This window comes from Melanerpes formicivorus, unplaced genomic scaffold, assembly GCF_026170545.1.
Source record: "Melanerpes formicivorus ecotype bairdi unplaced genomic scaffold, bMelFor1.0.p_v2 SCAF_17, whole genome shotgun sequence".
NCBI lineage: Eukaryota > Metazoa > Chordata > Aves > Piciformes > Picidae > Melanerpes > Melanerpes formicivorus.
In genome coordinates, this window is record NW_027142369.1 from 5,647,129 (window position 1) to 5,670,374 (window position 23,246).

A 23,246-nucleotide genomic window follows, 5' to 3' on the forward strand; every position below is an offset into this window, starting at 1 on the left:
CAAGTTTGGAATATTTTTTTTTTTGTAGATTTATTTTTATATTTACATTGTGAGCATTCCAACACTGTTTAAGAACTGAAAACCCAACACAAAACATTACACACAGATCCTTACAGTAGGAGAGAGAACATGATCGTTTAGAGGGTTTTCTCAATTTTACATGTAGGTCATTAAGGAAGCAGTAGCAATTGCTCCAGCTACCAATCACTAAATGGCAAGCCTGGTTCTGAGTTTCCTACTTCAGAACAAACAAACTAACAAAAATATTTGATATGAGAGGTTTCCTAGTTAGATAAGCACGAGATGTGAAATGCGTAGTTAGCATTCTGATCTGAAAACATTTGTTCATGTTTCCAAGCATTTAATCTAAAATAAAAACATTTAATCTGTAACTTAAAAAAACAAAAAAAATTAGGTATATTCAATTTAACATAAATCACTCCTGATTAAAGCAGATGAGTAACCTGACATACAGTTGGCCAAGTCAGATTGACTATAGGAGAACAAAAGGTTCTTTCAGTAAGTGATTAACAACTGACAATGTATCTTACTTACATAACCTTCCCATGGCTCTAGAACCTAGCAGGAAGAATTCTTTTTTTCCCCACTAAGTAGTAAAACACTGCAGAACCATGCAGGGAGTCAAACAGTTAAATGTGGTATGAATGATAAACCTTCACTTTTATCTTAAGTATATGTGCTGTAATGACACTGTAAGGAATATTATTGCTGTTTTCTACGCAAGTAACCCATATATACTGATGAAGACATCTTCCAGAATATCTGCTTTGTATTGTACTTCTAGGAGAAATCTTTATTCTGGTTATTCCTAAACTACATTCTTCATGGATAAGGGAGTGTTTCCTTTGTTCTACAGAAGACTTTCTTGATAACAGCTGCACTATAAAACTACTGCCTTATCTTACACAAATGACCACACAGATGAGAAAATTTCTTGTCTTGCTTCAGTGCCACACACAGACCCTGAGCAAGTTTGATCTGGTAAGTGATAACAGATTCAACAGATTTATGTAAATCCTTAAGCTAGCAAGAAAGGGGAATCAACAAAAAAGAATTTTACTTTCACATACCTGCATGAAGCCATATTTGAGCCAGAGTCATCCAAGGATGAAGAGGACCTTGCTTAGGGGCACTGCTTTGCAGAGATGAAGCGACCTCAGACAGTGCTTGCTCCACTCTGGAAGCTGCTATTGATGTGGCATGAATTGAACCTGTAGAAGTAATGTACCATCATAGAAAGAAAATGAAGGCATTTTGCATAAAACAGCTAATCATGACTCTTTTCATATGGTGTTTTACTTAAAACTCCTCAAGATTTAATTTACATGTACCGTGCTGGAGAAGTTTTTTTTAAAGGTCAGGTTAATTTGCCGTGTTATGAAAGCTTTCAAACTGGTCTGAAAGGCTATATAAAGTCCACTAACTTCACCCAACACATTTTGGGTTGCTACTATGAATACTCTCTATTGAACTTGACACCTCTTTTCAGCAACGTAGGATCCAAAAAAAGGTTTGTGATGGTATCGCACACTGTAATCTCCAGGTTGCTGCCTGCATTTTCATGTTAGTAATTGCTATGTATTTCCATAGAGTGCAATTAGAGGACTATTTAAAGACTAATAACAGTACAAAAAGAGAACTAAAACATACAAGATGATCACAACATACCTCATCACAAATACACAATTAAACTGCACTGAATGTAAACCCTAGCTAATGAAGAAAGTTGAGTTAAAAACACGTGGTGGCAAAAAAGTCTCTTCTATGAGGAACATTAACAAAGCACAATATGCATCGGATGATTCTTGCAAAACAAAGCATTTACAAGCAAGATTAGAAGCTCTTTGGGAAATACTACCCTTTTGAAAGTACTGGAAATAAAATAGCTCTATGACTAGAGAATATCTAATGGCATCTGGACTTTGGATAGCCAACTACCAACAGCATATTTAGGCTTTGGTTGGTTTGGGTTGGGGTTCTTTTATTTGTTTCGGTTTGGTTTTAGTCAAGGCAATGAATATTTTAAGCTACACTCCTTGCCATCTAAGCCATCTCTACTTGTTTCATATTTACAAAGTACAAAATCTCAGACAGACTGGGCCTGACTAATAAATAACGTAAGTGAAATATATCATACTGGATCAGCTGAGAAGTCTTCTAAGCCTATCAGCATATCTGTAATGTTCAATAATGGCAGGTACCACAAAATACTGAATCCTTTACAGGTTGAACTGTACCCCACAAACTAATCCTCATCACTAGAAGCTATGAAATAAACAAAACTTTCACTCTCAAAATCACAGGTTTTCTACAAATTTTAAGAAGGTATTTGCCACATAAAACATGCATTCTGAAGTGTGACAAGAGAAATCAGCAAACCAGAAAAGCAGAAGAATCTCCTAGTACATAGCTCAGTGGGAAAGGGAAGATTGTCTGAAAGTGTACAGCATGTTTCCCTTTACTGACAGAAACAAGAGCGGCACAGGCCATAATTAGCATTTCATATGACATGAACAAGGAATTGCCCTGAAGATTTGACACAGCATCTGCTTTCCTTTACAACACAAACTCCAGCCTAAAGAGTTGAACATTCACCAAAGTTTTGTCTTATTTTTGAGGGTTAACTTCTGAAGATATATAAAAGGGAAGTCTAAGCAAGAAGCATGTGGAGACTATTCCAAGAAAAATGCTAGCCAAGGTACCATAAAATAAGCACTAGCCACCAGTAATCCTGTTCTTGTCTGAAATTCATTTCACTGCAAACTGCCACCTGTTAGCTTTTCAGGGGCTAACTGAAAAAGCCTCCTCATGTCTCCAGAAGAATTTGTAAAGAGAAAGTGAAATTTACTGTCACAAAGTATATAATCTAATCCCTTCCTTCTGGAACGCAAGTATTCAATTCAGAATTAAAAGGGACTATATTTTCTGTTATTTAAAATAAGCACTCTGGCTTCTAGCCAGGCCACAACATTTTCATATAGAAAGTGTGCTGTTAGATTTTAAGCCTCCAGTACTGCACAATAAAGCACATATGGCAACATCTTATTAAAATTTTTGTTCAACCATTTCTACATAAAAAATGAGCTATATTATGATAAAATTTGTGTGAGTTGCAAAGCCACCTATATTTAAGTTCAAAGGTAGTGGACAGAGAGTAATTCCTATGGAAATTAAGTCCTACCTTAGACTTGATTCTGAGTGGCAAAAAGAAAAGAAAACGAAATTGAAAAATATCTTGCTAGATTTCCCCCCACACACACAATGACATTATTCAAATTACCTAAAATTCCTGTTTAGGAAAAGTTATCCCTTAACATACTGCAGCAAGTATCTCTGCTGAAAACACACATATGCAAAGTAATAGTCTTCAAATGTCCCTACTTCAAACATACTACTAGAAAATAGTTACCTCCTATCTTTCACTAATTTAATACAACTGATATAAAAACATATTCTAAATTAATCACAAACAATAATCTACAATTCAATGTGGACTTAGTAACTGTTTTGGAAGCTCAGTCTGCAGGTTATTTAACATAATCAACTAAATTTAAGCTGCCTCATCCCAAATAAATGGATTCTTGGAGTTTGAAAAACAACATTGAGCAGCATATAAAGAAACCTGATGTAATATTCTGCAGGGTTGTTTGGAAATCCCAGCCTTTGAAATTCTTTATGCTTCAGTCTTACCTAAAATGTAGAAAACTTAAGGATGTTGCTAAACAGCACAAGACCACCCATAACTGGGCTTATTTGTTTGGTTTTGTTTCTTCAAAAATCCTCTTTGCAGTGGCTATTAAGAGAGATATCAAGCACAGGGCTATAGGTTCCAAAAGGAGGAGGGATGACCTCTGATACAGCCTTGCATATCTAATCAGCATAGCCACTGTGTCCTTTATCCCACTTCTACATCTTTGCCAATCCTTTTTTAAAATAAGTAACAGTAGTGTTTTGACACTGCCCAAACAGACTTCTTTTAGGTACACTGCACACATGCTGATAGCTCTAACCCATAAACCCCTAAATGTTTCTTTAGTATTGCCACAATTAGCTATCTTCTGACTCATCACTGGCTCCTTCTGTTAAGGCACAATTAGTAAGCTTTCTTTTTGTAGACAGCTATAAATCATTTAAAGATCCTGTGTATTAAAAGCTTTTTCTGACCTTCCTCCAAATTTTAGTCAACTTTTTTCTTATTAGAACTAACTAACTTGTCTGAAAAATTTGTTCCTTGCTCTAATCCAGAGGTTCTCTAAGCCAGGTCTTCATAGTCTCACAGTATCACCACCACCAAGGTTGGAAGAGACCTCGGAATAGTAATTTCAGCTACAGTTGGTGAAGATACCTAGTGGTTTGTGACAAAACGAGGGCAGTGTGGATTTTAAGGTCTGCTCAAGGCCTCACAGATCATTTCACTCACTTTCTTGTACTTAGTTTTGTTCTGAAGTTTGTGTATACTAAAAAGGCCAAATGCAAAACAGTGACTCTATCTGCATGATCTAGAATTCACTATTTAAATTATTTATTGGTTAACATCTGGAATCACAACCACACTGCACAGTGCAAATTGTGACAGAAGGTCTTAATCATAACAAAATGTTTCTAAACCAAAAAAAGTACCACCTCCTACTCAAGTTTCCTGTAATAACCTTGTCCAGAATTTAGAGTTTCTGCTCACTACACTAACACAGTCTCTGCAACAACCATGGTTATGTCAATGTTTTAATTCAATCTCAAGTAGAAAACCTAATAAAATCCCTGTACAAATGCAGTTTAACCAAGAAGTTAAGTCATCTGACTGAAACCTTTCTTTTCCAAGTCACACCCACAGTTCAATTTCTGTGAACATCAGTGTTCCTTTTACTCTCTTCAGGCTTTTTTTAGGAAAAATATTACAGGAGAGTCTACATGAAACTCATCTTTTAAATATCATTTATAAGCTACCCTATGTAAATAAGCACGTTGTGGCTTCTTCAGTTCTTCTTTGTCACTTCCCAATACATTCTTTACACTGTAGCCTCATGGACATGAACTAGGACATGGACTTTACCAGCACTTACTGGCATGCAGGCTTGGAGGAAAGAAAAAAATATTAAAAATCACTTTGAGATAGATATATATATATATATATCAGCTTTTCCTTCTGAAAATGAGTAGAAGAATAGACTGTCATGAAAGAATAGACTCTCCGTGAAATACGTTCATATCAACTAACTAAACCTCTAAACCAGGATTTCTTTTTATACCATAAAAGAGAATACCATGTTTTCAAAGTTTCAATATCTACATAAAGAAAAAAAAAAAGCTTAAACAGCAATGCTCATGCAGGAGAAAGGAAAACCCCCATGGTTTTCAACTTTACATGCACACAAAACTAGCAGTAAGAATGTTAGTGGTGTGACGGAACTCTGCTAAAAAGAACAATCATTTGATACAAAGAGGCAGTATCTTCTGCAGCACTGAAGTGATGCATTTGATAAGATAGATCGGCAGGTTTCAGCAAAAGTAAGTCTCTCCTATAAAATTTATTAAGTGTCTGAACACTTTTCAAAAACCACAAATTACAAAGTCAGCTTATCTTTTGGTTATGCTTGGAGATGCTAGTAGTTGGGTATGGTGAGAATCCTCTCAGCTCTGAAAAACACCTTCAATGCTTAGTCACTGCCGAACATGCTGGTTTATTTATCTTCTGATTTTTCTCTCCTCCACCAGATTGGTCTCATGCACTACTTCATAAAAATCTAGTCTATTACAAAGTAATTAATGAAAAACAATCCCAATATTCAAGGCTAAACACACAGTATTATAATGTAACTGGTTAGAGAAGGGGAACATTATTTCGCATCCTGGTTAAAGCGCAATTATCATTATTGATCTATATTCTTCATTCTTGCTTATTTAGCTGATTTTCATAATTTCATTATTTTAAAGTGTACTCTTAATAGATTTATTCTGCAAGTAAAATTTGTCACTCGTGAGAGCAGTTGCAATGTTGGACTCTGGACCAACATACTCCTTAGGAACAGCCGTGGCATAAAACTTTCTTTACTACAACGTACTGGCAGCTGGCCATAATGTTATACAAGACCTTGCCAATATATCTTTATTTGCAGTCCTCTAGAAATGAATACTGCCTCTTTAATTATTAAATGCAAGTGTTAGTTGAGTGCATTTAGATCTCGTAAGATTACAGCCCTAGGGGTGACTGAATGGGCAAAGAGCATCAGCCTTGCTTTACATACTATCAAACTTCTACTGCTGACAGAGAAAACGTGTGTTTTGTGGTGAAGGAAAAGGTGATGCAAGTCCTTAAGAAGTTAGTAGAACTGCATGATGAATACTACTTACACATTGAAAAAGGGGAGGAAAAACCATGAAAGTAAGCATCGGATGGACTGCCTTTGAACAGAGCAAACCACAAATTAAAATCTACAGTAAAGAGGGGGAAAAAAATAAAATACATATATATACATATGTGTATGTATATATATATATAAACAAAAAAAAACCCAAAACAAAACCAAGAACTCCCAGAAAGCCAGAGGATTTCTGATAATCTTCTAACTGTAAATCAGGTTTATCGGGTTTCCAAGGATATACATAAAGAAGAATATTACTGTTTACAATACATATTTTCATAAAGCCTTTGCTATACCTCTAAAATCATGTTCCTGATCAACATAAATTGGAAACCAAATCAATAATATAAAGTGCCTTTTTCTTCTTTCAATAGAAAAAAAATAAATGAGCTGAACAAGATACAGGACACGAGATTTTCAGCCCTGGCTAACTAACATGCTATGAGCCATCTAGGCAGACCTCTACTTAAAGATGAGACCTTTAACTTTCATTAATTATTTACACTACACAAAGGACTCTAATATCTGCTTTTTTTCGTAGTTCCACTACTACGTATGTATATGGTGGAAGTTCCTTTCCCTGAGGATACTATAGTCTTGAAATGGAAAACTTGTGCTTTACATAATGGATTTTGTGCCTGGGCTTCTGCATTGTTTGCACTCATTTTTGAGTGGGTTCTTATTAACTTGTAGCTCTGCAAAGAACAAGTTATTTAATGCTAACTGGGACATACTGTTCACAGAGTAGATCTGAGTAAGTTCAACTCACAACATCCAAACCTCTAATGGCAATTTACCAGCTACTCAAATGTTTCAAAAAGTCAGACTTCAACTAACTAAACCTCTGTAGGACACAGATTTCCTGGAGTCTAAAGGAAACACTTTTCCCTAATTGCCAGGTACAGCCTTACATCTGAGCTAGTGTTCTTAAAACCCCAATCTTTCATCAGCTGTCAATTAAAGACTAAGTGCCAAAAATTAATTTCTTAAGGCTGGATTACAGTAAATGCAGTGACAAAACCAGCACTATACATAAGGCTGTGAGTGAAGGGCAATTTAACAGAAATTAAAAGCATTTAGAATAAAATCGCTGGAAAAACTGTTGATTTTAGCCTGCCACCTAAACTTCTCTGGCAGCATTACTGTACAGTTTGTATCCAAACAACATGGGGACTGATCTTACAGCATGCTTAAACTGGCATAATTTCAATAAATAGAGAAGCTCTTCACTTGAAATACCATAATGCTGATATTCACTCTTCTAATACCTCTGAATCATTCCAATATGCCCTACCTGCAGTACGAAAATACAAACTGACATTCAGCTGATTTTTAACTTCATCCGAATTTTTCCGGAAAGATTTTGGATGCATTTAGATAAAGGCTTTCTGAAATTCATTTATTAATAACTGTATAGAGATCAAGGAAACTGTGAAAATTACAGTCCTAAGTAAAAGATGCCAGTAATGGAAACAATTTACATCAGTAAATGCTACAAAGCAGTCTTGGACAATAGCCTCTCTGACTAAACACCTATTGTGATTGTTACAGATAATGATAACAAGTATTAAACACATCTGTAACTTTACCTCTTTTAGGATCATTAAAACAATCTTGTCTGATGAAAGCCTTAAACCCATTCAGTATTTAATGAAGAGCATCTTAAAAGGCCAGATTACACTGACCCTATGTTGAAAGCTAAAATGTTTAAACACAGTTTATCAATTATGAAGATTATCAGAAAAAAAATACAGCACAAACTGACACACTCATCAGGAACACAAAGCCACTTTACAGTGAGAAGGTGAACAGGGCTCAGGAACTTGGTCACTGTACGGAGAAGCTGCATGGGGCCAGACAAAGATATCTGGTTTAGGATGAGGATGAGGAAGATGAGAAGATACAAACAGTTGGAGAGGAGACTCTGTTCTTGAGAGAGAAGATGAGGAAGTATCAGAAGCTAAAAAATGAAACAAAGAGAACGATAAGGGTGTGGGAGGGTAGGAAAGAAAAAAGATCCAACAGGGTTTCATGGAGTCATGGATGCAAAAAAAAAAACAAACCAACCAACAAAGTAGTATTGGTTTCAGTATATAAGCATCACTTCTGAAAGCAACACTAAAAATAAAATTACCCTGTACTCATATATAATCTCCTTCTATACTAAACTAGATTATAAAAAAAAAAACAACCAAACAAAACTAAACAACAAATTAAGCATGTTGTAATGCATGAATTTCTAACATGTACTTAAGGGAAATAAAGACCAAAATTTTAAACTCAGCTACTGTTGTTTCTTCCTATGATAAACTCAGCGGACTGCAACCAATACACAATAAATTGAACAATCTACTTTTAAAAAGATTGAGTGCAACTTACCTTAACTAAAATAGCCAACTCAGTCTCAAGTGATTTGAATATGCACATCAATCTGTGGGTATGAAATGCACCTGCCTTCCTCTAAGATTTTACTTCTATTCTATTCTAAAATGTCGTTTTCCCCTCCACATGTATTTACTTCATTAATAAATACAAGTATAGGTACATGCCACTCATAATAAAACAGCTGATTTGCCACATTTATTGATCAGGGCATTTGAATTAGCCATCTATCCTTTTAAGAATTCCACAATACACTCTTTTGATACTTCAAAGGTTACATATTTGAACATTTAATAATTTCTCATTATGGGATTAGTAAGAGCTCTGTATAAATGCCTTTTTGAGCTTCAATTTCTGCTTAAGTGTCATATCTAAGAAAAAGAAGGTTTTACACCCATTACAGCTTGATGTCTTTATTTTTTAAAGGCTTAAAAAATTAAATTGCAAGTCAGTAAGACTTCGGATCTAAATTTAAGTTCTCGTTTCATGGTACTCAGACTGGTTGAACTGACTAGACAGGCAAATGGGATCATCATTATAGGTGGCAAGCAAAGTATGGAAAGGGAAAATGTCAAATATGAATGTGTATACACACATATACATACGGTAGCATTATACTGCATAAAGAGGAGGGGAGGAAACATTGCTGTCCTAAGAGGATTTTATCCAATACCTTTCCTGCATACCCTTATTTTAACATTTGTTTATTTATTTGAATGTCAAACTCCTCCTGCTTTTCAGAACACTGGGGATCCACAGAATTTGCACATGAGCTCTTTCAGCCTAGAAGGGTCTACTCAATCATCTATTGTTTCTACAATCCATCTTTTGTGAACAATGTTGTTTTGACAGCCTGCTTAAAGTTTTCTCACTTGAACACAATGATAATTTGACTTCTTTTATTCCTGTAGTATTGTAACCTTTTAATTTCTGCAAAATTTTGACATTATGTTCTGGATAAAGAATTTTGGACAAAACTTGAATATGGTGCTTTTGTATGAATACTACATTGTGTGCATCTTTGATACATATATATAAAGTAGATAACAAATCTCTAGTCCTCACCATAATTTCAGTACTGATTGGTATTGCAACAAAGTTTCTTCTGCTAAAATTGGCAATGAAAAAGAAACCCAACACAAAGCCCCCCAAAATACCCAGACTTCAACTCCCCCGAAAAACATTAAAAAAGAGTCCCCACCAAACCCTTCCTCTACAATTAACTTATATATGAAAAAAATAAAAAAAAGGACCTCACATTTTTAACTTGCCCTTATGGTCTCCTTGACAGTAGAGATAACATCTAAAAACACAGCTGAGATTCAGAAAAGAAGACAAATTTGAACTGCTATAAAAAACTGAATGTATGTATAGATTTGTTTCCAATCAAGATATTGGCTGCAGGATTTGCATATGGGGCAAGCTTCTTCTAAAGCTTGCTGTTTTGGATGAGGGTTCATCTTTACATAAAAGCTTTAAAGAATATGAGTCTTTAAAAAGCACCAATTCATTATGCTCTCACAACTAACCAAAAAATCCTCCCAGAACACCCCTCCCCCCCACCCCCAGCCAGCATTTTTAAAAAAGCATAAATTATCTCTATCTATGTCTATCTATATATGTATATGAAATCTTTTAAATCTAGTTATGTCCCTAAAATGAAATAGAATTAGACCAGAATATGGGATGATCACTATAGATTGATATAATGCAATCTTTTACATTTTAATTATACGAATACAATAAGGCAGAAAATCCCACATTAGGGGCCACCTAAATTATACCATACTATATATCATAAATTATACCATATCATATATCATATACCATATCTTCTTGCAAGGTGACTTTGATATCTGTAATCAAAACCATTTCTCACTGCAGTAAGCACTGAAAACTTTCAATTAATTTACATTTGATCTAACTTCCTGAAGTTAAACATCTACACTGGATTTTTCTCTATAGCACAATTCTTAAACAGATACATTACACATCTATGCATCAGTGTATTTTAATTGATAGGCTGAAAAACTTTCCCATAAGTTGTTTGTGTCAAAGTGCAACTAAGAAGAAATTCACTTCTGAAAGGTGCCAGGAAAAGCACGCTACAGTTTTGGGATAAAACCCAGGACAGAGAAAACTCAATATTTGGAATGCAAGTAACACATTGTACGAGATTTTGGAATTAGCATTATCACGCCAATTCCTTCTGCAATTTTCACAACATGCACGGCTCACCTGATTTTTGGTTACATGATTTTTAAGGCATATCAATTTGCATAGTGATAACTGAATATATTAAAATAGGCAAACTATATACTGTACATATTTATGGACCTGTAACAATCTTCACTTTTACACAGTGCACCTGTGCACCACAACTTTTCACATATCAAAATATCGCACTCTATATGACTTGCAATAAATTTTGTCAAACCTGTCTACAGTAAGCCAAGCCACTCATGTCATTATACTTTAATATGTATTACATACTTTAATTAACAATGATATCTTCAGGTGTTTTGAGATTAAAAATGTTCTCAATTTTTTTTTCCCCAATTTACCTTTTAAAAGGAAAAAGATGTGCAAATATCAAATGGACATGAAGATATAGGACTTTGGCAAATAGTTCAGCATAATAATTTTTATCCCTTGTATAAGAAAGTACCTAATCACAGCAAGATCCACACTGCAGATATTTTAATTTTCAGAGAATGTGGTCACTAGGTACTTTATAAGTGAAAAAGAAAAAATCCTGTATTACACAGTATTTCCACTCATATGACAACAATGCCAATAAGGTTGCAAAATGAAACAAAAAACCCTACTGTAAAATCTAGTCATGACCAGACCATTTTACTTAGTTTATTGTTCAAATGGAGTTCTTACCTGTTTCAGGATCACTGAAATCTGGTAGTGTAATTGTATTGAGCTGTCGTCTGTCGGCAATAGCTCTGTCTAACAGGCTGCTCCCACGTCCAGAATCACTGCAACGAAGTACAGGAATTGAAAGCTACTAAACCATAACATTATATACACAGATACAAGTTCAATACTGCCCTCCTCCCACAAAGGTTCTTGCTATAAAAGTTCTTGCTATGAACAGATTTAGTACCAAACAGAACTTACAGGCTCAAAATCTGATTCATAGATAACAGCTTTACAAAAATGATTTATTGTACCTTAAACATTTACATAACGTGAGGTACGGTTTTTACAGAAGATGAGAAGACAGATGTAAGATTGAAAATCCAAACTTTTCCCAGACTGAAGAGAAACACTAAACTCAAGACATCTGATTTTAAGTAAATTATGAAGATGCCATATCTCTACTTCACACAGAAAGGCATCACTTCTACCTACAGAGTTTTGCGGGTTTTTATTTTGGTTGTTTGGTTGTCGCTTTTCTAAGTACAAGTGTAAACATACACATTAACTGCCTCATGTTGAATTGGATCTTAATAGCACACTAGGAAGATTATGAATACTGCAAACACCTCAGGAACCTAAGCAGGAGCAGTGTTTTTTACCGATTGCTCCTGTGTACAAACACTTCATTTCTTCTTTAGTTGTAACTCAGTATGTGTCCTTTGGGCTTCTTGTTGATATACTTGCTGGAAAAATAATTGGTCCTAGAACTGCTATTTAAGATTCAGCAGAAGAACAACAGGGACTGAAGAAATAAGTGCTCCTTCTCCCTAAGATGAGGCAAGTGTTGAGACACACTGACAGCAAAGTGTGAGGAAGCACATATGGGCAGTCCCCCTTTAACATTCTGTGGTTAATACAGTAATGACATTTTTAGGATTGCAAGTCTGATATTATTCACTATTAATTAATGATTTTTAAAGAATCTTATAAAAAAAAAAAAAAACAACACTCCACAAACTTAGAAATAATTAAGTTTAAAGCAATTGGACTGTAAGCCAAACTTAGCAGAATGCAAACTTTTGACTTTTGTCTGAACCTCGCCAAAGAGAAAAAAATCTTCACACAATTCCTAAGAGATTTTTATCAAAACTGCAAAGGCTGGAACTCAGTCTATCTTTGCCTTAACTTTAAAATTCCTTCCTTCTGAATGTGAACCAAGAAAAGATCAAGAAGCTAACTCTTTATAGCTGCATAATTCAAACACCAGTGAAACAACTTCCTCTCTTTGTACAGTTGTTTCTAAAATGGTATGAATACAATTTTTCATTACCCTAACATTACTGCACGACTGATTTCCTCACAAAATGTTGCTATTATAGAAAACCCCAGGATATGGAAGGGAACTTTCCAGGACACAGACTATCAGCTACATATTTTCTGGTTAACTGCTGTATTAATGACTTCCTCAATCCACAAGCAATGACATGTCAAATGGTGCTGACAAGGAGAGCCACTTAGCAAAAACATCTTCTAAGCACTGTACTCTCATTGTGGTTTGTTCTGTTTCCCCAATGCAAACTAAGAACTAGAAAAGATTTGAACTATTTTGTAATGAACTTCAAGCAGCAAGCTGAAGATAAATATTTACATCTTCCAAGCCTTGCACAACAAAGTAAGTTTTAAATTCATATGAACCATCTCATGAGGAAAATGTTTGTATGGCAATTAAAGGCAAAAGAAAAGTATTCTAAATCAGCTGAACAAAAGTAAGGCACAGAGCTGCATTTAGCCTTTACTTTGTGTGGTATACCCAGTTATACAAAATTTATTTCCATTATTAAAGTATTATTGAGGACACTGAATCCAAGTTTACTCCACAAAATCTGATCAACTGCAAGAAGAAATACCTAACGTGAAACACAGATCATGAAAAAAGTGTGTTCTGATCTCATTGGGAAAATGATACATCAAAATTAGTTTTCAGTCTAAATCAGAATAGAAAAAGAGGTTTCAAATAAGCATGTAGGATATTTAAATCTTTGCAAAACAGCATTTAAAAAAGGGGTTGAATTATTAAAAGAGCTTTTATTATTGGCTTAAAGAAGTATTTTTTTAAAGCTTAAATTATTTCCAGTGGGATACAGTTTACAAACAGTACTTTTCCACAAAATGAAGTCTCTGTTACAATTACAGAGATTGGGAAAATCTACAACAATGCTGCAACATCATTCTTTGGTGTTTGGAGTATGGTCGAGTGAACAGAATTTCCCAGTCACATCACGGGTCTGAGTGATAATTATTATCCCCTCAGACAGATACAGATCACCATGATTCAGTATGAAGGTATTCAGCCCTTAAATTTCACACAGACCATCCAAAGAAAGGTTAGAGCTCGGTATTGGTATCTGTATTGGGGAAACCTGTCTCCTTTTATCATGATAATTAATCACAGCTCCTGTCTATTCCATTCCTAATTTTACTTTGTTAACATAAACCAAAACTTCAAAGAAAGGTTTGAAATATCAAGATGAAAAAGCAAAGTAAAAGTAGTCCCTGGTCATTTTTCCACTTATGATGTTCTTGAAGGACAACAGTGACATGGAAGTTACCAAACACAGCACAGCAGCACTTAGCACAGCCACTACCACACAAAAAAGGCAATGACAAGCCATGATTAGAGCCCTGATCTACATAGAGGATGTAACAGCAGAAATAGAAGGTAAAAAGTTGGGCTGCAGTACATGCAAGGTCTCACTGAAATTAAGCTTATATAGACATCATAACTATTCTGCAGAGCAGAGCATTCTGACAGGAAACTCGTAAACCCCCTTCCCCCTAACCAGCCAACTAAGTTAGAAGACAAATTCTCTCTAAGGTCCCTGCTGCTAGTTCTGTGACTTTGAGCTGAAAATAGTTCACCTCAACCTTTTGGATTGCTGCTGACAGGCTTTCTATAACCCCCAAGTCCTGCTCCCTGCTCAGTATCAAAGCCTCCCAGTACACTGATTGTCTCATGTCTTTTCCCAGGTTTTTCCTGACAAACCCTCCCTCTGCTTTCTTGCTCTGAAGTGGTCACTAGCTTGCTAAGGAAAGAAGTAATTTTCCCTCTTCAGCCATTAGGCTGTCTCAGTCTTCTTAAAAAGATGCACAGGTATCTCTCTGATGCCAACTGGCACAAAACTCTTCTGCTGCAGTACCTCTGCTCCAGAAACTATGAACCTGTGAAACAGCCAGATATCAGGAAATTCTGCTGGTCCTCTTGTCTTCTTCAAGTAGTTGATAAACATGTTGAATAGTATGAGCATGGATTTCTGCAATGTGGTGCCTGTTTATTTCACAGCTTATCTAAATATATACAGAAAAAGACCTTCACAGAAGCATCATTTTGGAAATGCTTCCCAAATAGGACTGCATCAATTTAACCAGATACTTGCCAATACCTTTGAAGAACATAAACAGACCTCTCTTTAAGAAGTAAGCCATACCGACTTTGCAAGCACATATTTATACCTGTGACTTCTGATGTTACTATAGTCATAAATAACATCTAGTGCTCCATTTTATTTAGTCATTGAATTAAATTTCCATTACAGGAAGCTCTCCACTAGCCAATATAAAAGGCTCTATAATGCAAACTGAGGGACAATGAGTAAATCAAGAAAATACCAGTACTGTAAGCTCTATCAGGGATAATGGCAACTACTCAATCTCTGTAATCAGTCCTCACTGCTGCAGAGTTTATTATCATAGAATCATTCAGGTTGGAAAAGACCCTTGGGATCACCAGGTCCAACCATTAACCCTACTGTACCAAGTTCACCACTAAACTGTATCACTAAGCGCCATACCTATACGGCCTTTAAACACATCCAGGGATGGTCACTCAACCACCTTCCTGAGCAGCCTGCTCTTGCTAGCTTCAACATACCTTAATTCATGAATTCTGAGTAGTTTCTGCATGTCTATCCACTGTTGTCTTTACAATTCAGTCTCCAGATTCCCAGATGATTAGCTTGTTCACACAAAATACCAAACCAAGTAAAACTGGAACTGCTGACCTAATATTGCCCGAAAAGGTTACTGAGCAAGGTACTGAGCAGCCTAGAATTCTACAGCATCTTACCTTGGGTTAGTGAGATTGTAACAGGATTTCCAAATCTGCAGCATGTGTTTACAAGTAAGGAGTGCTTCATCTGGGCCTCTGCACAGAGACTCCAATTTGACTTTTGTAAACAGTAATCTAGTGAAAAGAGAAAGCAAATTAAAAGAGCGAGAAAGGAGATTCCAATTCAAGCAAAACATCTTTAAAAGATAACCAACATCACATCAAGATGAAGAAAAAAGAACTTCAGTGTTAAATGTTTCATGAATTACAATAAAGTCAAATATGTAACATCAAAGTAACAGTGCTTTTTAAAAGATTACCTTTTCAACCACACAGAAACAATAATTGACAAGACTTTCATTTTTTTAAGTTAAAAAAGAAAATATAGTTTAGTGACATCAACAGGACCACTGAAAATAGTGATTCATATGTTGAAGAGAGACAACCTCACTCAAGAAAATCTTTACTACTTTTATAAGAAAGGATTTTCCATTAACTGGCTGAGATAACAGTTACCTTACATATAACTCATAAAAATAAACAACTGGGTATTCATGCAAGTTACTTCCCTATAATATCAGCTTTTATTAATAGGAAATGGAAGAGGCTATACTGAAAGACAGTCAGCACTGGTGAAGTCAGCAAGAATATGTTACTCTGTGTTGCCATTAGCAGGCACTAGAATTTATGTTTGACTTGATTTTTGAGAACTTTAAACATTTACAAGTGACACCCTGAAGAAAGGACATCCTTCATCAAATATGCAGCAAATAATTCATAATGGAAGCAAAAACATTTGCTGGAAGCCACTATAAATTAATCCTGATTTAAATGCTGATGTTTTTCATGGCAGCAAGACCAAACGCATAGCCTCCTAATACGATCACTGCAAATTCCTTTTACATTCCAATTATCAGTAGAAGATTCTCCACAGAGATTAACATAGATATCTTCCTGGATAACTAAAGAATATAAATGCAAAAGACAATAAAGAAGCCAGTCAACTGGTATGCATATTTAGAGGAATCACAGCATCTGGGAACAGATAATACACTGGAAAAATACTTTTTTTAAAGCACTTTTTAGTGAGTTGCAAGATTAAAGAGCACAAAGCAGGAGGAAAGTATGCATATAAAACTCTTAGCCTACTTTCTGTTTTTAAACCCAGGTGTGTATTTAGTGCAGTGCAATGTTAATCATTCTAAGTGAAAAATTTGTATGATTGGTCATATGGTTTGTGTGGGAAGACTGAGAAGAGTGTAGAGGGTGGGCATGTGTGAAAGCTCAGAACTTTCTTATCCCAAATACAAACTTCAAGGCTACTAATAGTAACTGCAAACTGCCAGAGGGTTTTCTCAAGAGTAGGAAACGATATCTTGTGCCTCAGCACGTTACAATAGCTAAAACTTTAGTGTTGCACTGTATGTCCTTTGCAGAAACTACCCAGCATGTGTATCTAAAAACGAATCACACTATTTTAATTGTACAATGTGTGTGTTGGTGTGAAAGACAGGCTGCTGAGTTAGTTTAGCAGAATGAGCAACCTGTGGATAAGCAAGGCAAATATGGAGTCTTCATTTGATGTCTCGTAGGAGTGTAGAACAGGGTAATCACTTACACCAGTTTAGCTTTCTTCCTATCAGTAAATTGGACTTGAGTATATAGGAAACTATATAGATAATTTGAAGTCATATTTTATTTGGCAGCGTGGTCCTCTATAGATATTTTAACTGCGACTATACTGGAGGAAGAAAAACTATCCAGAACTGTACATTGTTTTACGCAAGAGAAGGGAAAATAGCAACATGTTCCTCCCCTCATGCTATTTTACCCTTAATACATGTAGACACAGCCCTGACCAAACCACAAGGCCTAGACATCAAAATCCAAATCCAAAATCACCAGAATCTACCTCATACAATTCCTTTCCTGTTTCTCTGTATGTACAAAGAGAGTACTTTTGGCAGTTTGTAGAGCCTACAGAAGTTTGGTTTTTAAAAATTCATGGTCATAAAGCATTTTTAAAAAGTTATGGAACATGCTACATTGAGGCACTGAATTTGCAACTCATCCTAGAAAGAAGATAACAATAATATATACATTATTATATATAGTTTACACAGAGACTGAATTTACATTAACAGCCTTCAAGCACTTAAGATTTTCAGGAATTCTGCAGCAGAAAGGCGGCGCAGGGTCAGTAAATCACTAAGGTTTGGCATTCAAGAGCTGAAAGAAAAACTGAACAGAATCAGGAATGGAATGGGATTTAATTGCTAAGAAATAATGTAAACACATACACAAAATAGCAGGAGTCTCTGCAACAAAAATCTAAGAACGTGATCTACTAGTATAGGATTCAAACCCCAAGATATTAGAAGACTTAAAGCAAGACAGCAGTTTTGATGGCTTTGGAGAATACACACATGCAACATCATGCCTGTTCCTTCTGCAATCAAGGGGACTGGATGGTTGTATGTTTCCCAAAATGGAAACAAAGCACGATGGACAGGGACATTTTCACAGTTGTTTTTAATACACTAGGAAAAATTAAGAAGAATGGGTAAAACTACCCAGGACAGGATTACAGAAATCAAATTGTATATTTTGTGAGTATCATGAATTATCTAGGTGTGTATGTTTGTAAGAGTCAAGAGTTTTAAATTACTGGCATATGGTGCAGATCAAAACATGAGCGAGTAACCAGAGCACAGCACAGCACGATAGCACTCATGACTAAGAATGCAAGTACTGAGGAACAGACAATAATCAAAATAGAAATGAAGAGCAGAACAATGTGTGTCAGTGATGTGTCAAATTGGAATAAACATAACAGCTAACAAGAAGAGAAGTCTGTTTTGTTCAAATCCTTAGGGAACTGGAGACAGGTAAAACATTTTCTGTTCTAGTAGATTTAATGGGGCATTTGTTCCAGCACTAGTGTTTGATATGGATGCAGATCTTTAACATTAGAGAAAAATAAAGTGAATCGTATCATTTTAGGAGACTAATTACCCAGACACAAAATGGAGAACAAATCAAACCCTTAAGTGGAAAGGCTTAGCTATTCTTGGAGCTAGTAACTGATAAATTTATGAAACAGCTACTGAAGCAGCAAATGAATCCATTACTCCAAGACTATCCTAACTAATGAAGACATAATAAAACAGCTGCTTGTAACCTAATCCATATGTTACTGGATTTATATTTTAAAACAGAACAAAAAATTCCAAATGAGTTTATAACTAAGACATTAAATTTCAGCAACACACATCCAAATAATTTGAGTGTGAAGGCTAGCAAACACATTCAAGATACAGCAGAAGCCTGGTATTTAACACAAAGCATCCCCAAAGAACATATTCTGTGTTGTCTCAGATAAGAAAACAATGACAAGTGAGGAATAGGAATAATTTGGAAATAAGGTTAATGCAGTAAAAATCAATGTTTCTCAGGATTATGGAAACAGTGACATGTAAAGTTGTCCTTTCTAAAGTGAAAACTTTAAATAAAGTATGACCACTTTAATGACAGGCGAACAGCAACTACACTTCTCATGATTTTTTTGCATATACAATCTTAATAGCACACAAAAGTGCATACTAAATCAGCACACAAAAAAATCAAGGGAGTATTAGATAACACTTTTAATGGCAAAATGAGTTATAGTTATATTTAATAAGAGGCTGTACCAAGCAGCTGTGTAACAGTTATTCCAAATCAGATCCACCTAACAGTCAGGTTCATCAAGGTGAGACAGCTGGGAAGAGGGCAGATGCAGTTTTGTAATGTACTTGTTGGAGCAGAAGGAGAAAGAGACAGTGCCATTGCACAATACCCCAGTGAGGCCACATCTGGAATGTTACAAATAATTCTCATTACAACAGTTAAAAACACACATGAGAAACTCCAAATTGGGGCAGCTGCAGAGAAGGGCGGTGAGGGTGATCAGCTGACTGGAGACTCCAGAATAGAAATACTTCATTTAGTCAGTCTAGCAAAATAAAATCCAAGAAGAAGAAATTCTATCTACAAATACAGATGAGACAAGGATCATGAAGGGAAAAGAACAATTTATCTAGAGGATAATATTGCCAGAAAACCAACTATATAAAGGCCATACAGATGATTAAAAACATTAAGGCTGGAAATTCGTTCTCAAGATTATAAATGAAACTGCTTCCTCACAATTTGTTTTGGATAGACTGTAGAGGTGAAGCAAGTAATCTAAGCTTTTGAATACAGCCAATAAATTCATGAAAGCAAAAAATTCCAAGTAGAGAAGACTGAGCTCTGCTATGCAACAAGTAACACTATTAGTACTGAGAACCCTTAGTTCTGTCAGTGGACAGCTATTGCTCACCTGTTTTAAAACCAGCCACTTTGCTTTTGGGATCAAGTAAACAATTTTTGTATGTGGCTGCGAACTGTATGAGCACACCAGCTTGCATCAGCCATCGCTGGTTGTCTGTATTCCTCACATGACTGCATGGAAAGATCTGACTTTCATTCCCCAACCTTTATTCAAATCTGGCAATACAACATGCTACTATTGTTCCACCAGATCTACCTGTTCTAGCAGTGTCACTCAACACAATGCAATTAGGAATCTTCCTAAAGTCCCTCAGGCTCAGAAACCTCCCCCATACCCTGATCAAAACTGAACAGGATGCTCTATTTCCAGTTAGGATTGGGAGTAAACTTCATTATTACCCTCTTATTATATAAATGATTTAAATTGTTCAGGGCCTAAAGGATCTAAGGAAGAACTGTGCATAGCACAGAATGTATATGCTGTGAAAAATATTAGTCCTTCATCGTAACACACAAAAGCTTGATGAGAACACTTTAAGGTCACTTCTGCATGCAGTAAGATCAAGCTACGCATATCCTTCACAACTTAGCTATCCCTCTTCAAGAAGCTAAAATTTTTAAAGATACATAAAATCCTTTTATTTACAATGCAGAATTAAAAATGCAGCTACCTTTGTTTGATGTTTAGCCTACTTTCTGTAAACTTTGAAAGTTTCTATTAAAAATTACTAAGTAATTTAACAGTTTGAACAAATGTTGTTCAACACTGATGATTTGAAAGAATCTAAATCTATTCACCTTTCCTAAAGTTTTAGCAAGTCACTTCTTGCACTCAACAATTACAAATACAGGAGAAAACTTTCAATGAATGTTAAAAGAAACATAAAAGAAATTAAGATGTAGGAGGAATTCAAACAATAAGAAATTCAGTTTTATTTAGTCAGTACATACTATCAGCATGCTCCTTTCTGCCAGTCTTGCAATTGCTCACTGTGGTGGATTGGACCTGTCTGGGGGCCAGATGCCTACCAACGCCACTCTATCACTCCACTTCATAGATGGACAGGGGAGAGGGCCCTGGGAACAATTTAATAAAGCAAAAGCAAAGGCCACATGCAGAAGGAAAAGGAAACCAAGACTTTATTCACTACGTCCCACCAGCAGACAACATCCAGCCACTCCCCAGGAAGCAGGGCTTCAATATGTGTAGCTCTGGAGGATAAACACCATCAATGAATGGCCCCCACTCCCTTTTTTTCTCTTGGCTTCTATATCTGAGCTGATATATGGTATGGAATACCCCTTTGGTCAGTTTGGGTCAGCTGGCCTGGCCATGTTCTCTCCAAAGATCTCGCCCACCCCTCATTCTACCACTGTGGGGGAGATGCTGGAAAAGCACAGCCTTGGAGCACAGCCTTGGTGCTGTGCAACCACTGCTTAGCAGTAGCCAAAACAGTCGCGTTTAATCAATGCCCTTCCAGCTCCCACCACAAAACATAGAGCTAAGAAATGTGCTATGGGGAGAAGTAACTCCATCTCAGCCAAACCTGATACACTCACAAATAGTTTAGAAGAAAAATACCAGAATTAAGAAGAAAATCCTGAGTTCCCAGTGTGTACCTCATTCACAGTCCAGAATTTCACAGCTATTTACTCTACGCAAGTTTGTAGCTTCTTTTAAAAGAATGTAGATTTGGGAATTCCATTTGAATCCAGCATGATGCTAATTTACATATAATATAGTCTCTTAATGAAGATATATTAAGTCTAATATCTTAAAACAGCACAGGAAACTTACCCAAGAATTTGTTCAGAAGCACACCTCAAGTAGGATTTCTTTTTTAAAAAACAGCATATAGAGGAACAGATAAAGCCTTTGCACTCTAATGTGGAAATGCATCACAGAAATAACTGACAAGAAGCAAATAAAAATGCCAGCAAGTAGGTAATTGAATATAAGCCTCTAACAAAGCAATTATGTTCCAAAAATTAACAGAATCCTTCTCACCAGACATGATGCAGGTGATTCACTACATAAAGCAATGGTAAATTATACTGAAATAGTTTGTGCAGCTCTTGCTTACCTGTGATGAAAACTGGCTACAGTTCAATAGTGCAACAGATAATGAATGGCTTGAGAATGTGCCCTACTTTCAGAAGCCACCAGTACTGCAGAGGGCCTAATAAAGAATTATATAAAAACAATGTCTGGAAACAAATAAGTACTCAACTCAAGAACAGAAATGCAGGCTTAATGAAGAGGGCAAATGAAACAATCTACCATATGCTGTGATGGCTTCTCCAGTTACTGATGTGTTCTTATCAAGATCAGATGTCCTCTGAAAGGTATGGTTTAGCTAAATCTATACTAATACAAAAACTAAAGTAAATTTAGCCTATTCTGACATATAGGTCAAGGGTTTTAAAAACTGATCCTCCTGGCTTCAAACTCCAGTAATTTGCACATCTGCTATTGACAGCTGTCCCTTTAATGCCTGCTTAGAAAGCTTACAGCTTCACATTAGCCAAAGTCCAAAACATCTCCATGATCATCAAAACATAAAATGACACAATCACAAAAATTTAAACTACAGGGAGAACGACAACACAAAACTAGACAGAATATGAAATACTACAGTTTTATAAAGATTTTGCTTACACATTCAGTGATTTGAGGTGCATCATTTTGATCATAGTCAAATTACAGAAAGAAATTCACAGAGGTGTCTGCTGCAATTGCAAAGTGAATCTTTGTTCTACTCCATTTTGAGTATTCAAGGAAAGTTTTATCAGGAAAGATATAAATATAAACCAGGCATTACACAATTTGTTATTTCCTTGTGCTTTCTTCTGAATTTCTATAACATGGCTACCCAATTAATTTCTCTTCCCTTACCCTGATGCTAGTTTCCTCTTTCCCAATTAATCACATCTGTTTCTCATTTTTGTTCAGTGTCAACAGTCAGGAATGAGTGTCCATTATCCAAGTTGCATTTGCAAGCTAACAAGACACGATTGCTGAGATGAGATTACTGAACAATTGCCAGCAACATCTATTTAGAAACAGCTGAAAAAATATACCTATCAATCCAGATCCTTCAGGAAATCCAATCAACTGAACCACTGCATGCCCAACCCTGGCAACAGAAGTTCAAGCAACTAAATCTAGTTTTTGTATAAACTTCACAAAATCA

At 35.8% G+C, this 23,246-nt stretch overlaps 1 protein-coding gene across 7 annotated transcripts in view; it reads right to left on the minus strand.

Annotated features, from left to right (window-relative positions):
• The window catches only part of TTC7B (tetratricopeptide repeat domain 7B), a 118,985-nt gene that overhangs the window by 29,451 nt on the left and 66,288 nt on the right, over positions 1 to 23,246 (minus strand). For 2 of the 7 annotated variants that reach the window (XM_068148769.1, XM_068148770.1), the window contains 5 exons: positions 15,757 to 15,873; positions 11,652 to 11,749; positions 8,176 to 8,340; positions 6,370 to 6,420; positions 1,092 to 1,232 (listed from right to left, as the gene is read on the minus strand). In XM_068148769.1, coding sequence (XP_068004870.1) covers positions 1,092 to 1,232; positions 6,370 to 6,420; positions 8,176 to 8,340; positions 11,652 to 11,749; positions 15,757 to 15,873 — 572 coding nt within the window. Of the gene's footprint in view, positions 1 to 1,091; positions 1,233 to 6,369; positions 6,451 to 8,175; positions 8,341 to 11,651; positions 11,750 to 15,756; positions 15,874 to 23,246 lie in introns of all 7 variants that reach the window. The other 5 variants (XM_068148771.1, XM_068148772.1, XM_068148773.1 and 2 more) reach the window with 3 other exon arrangements.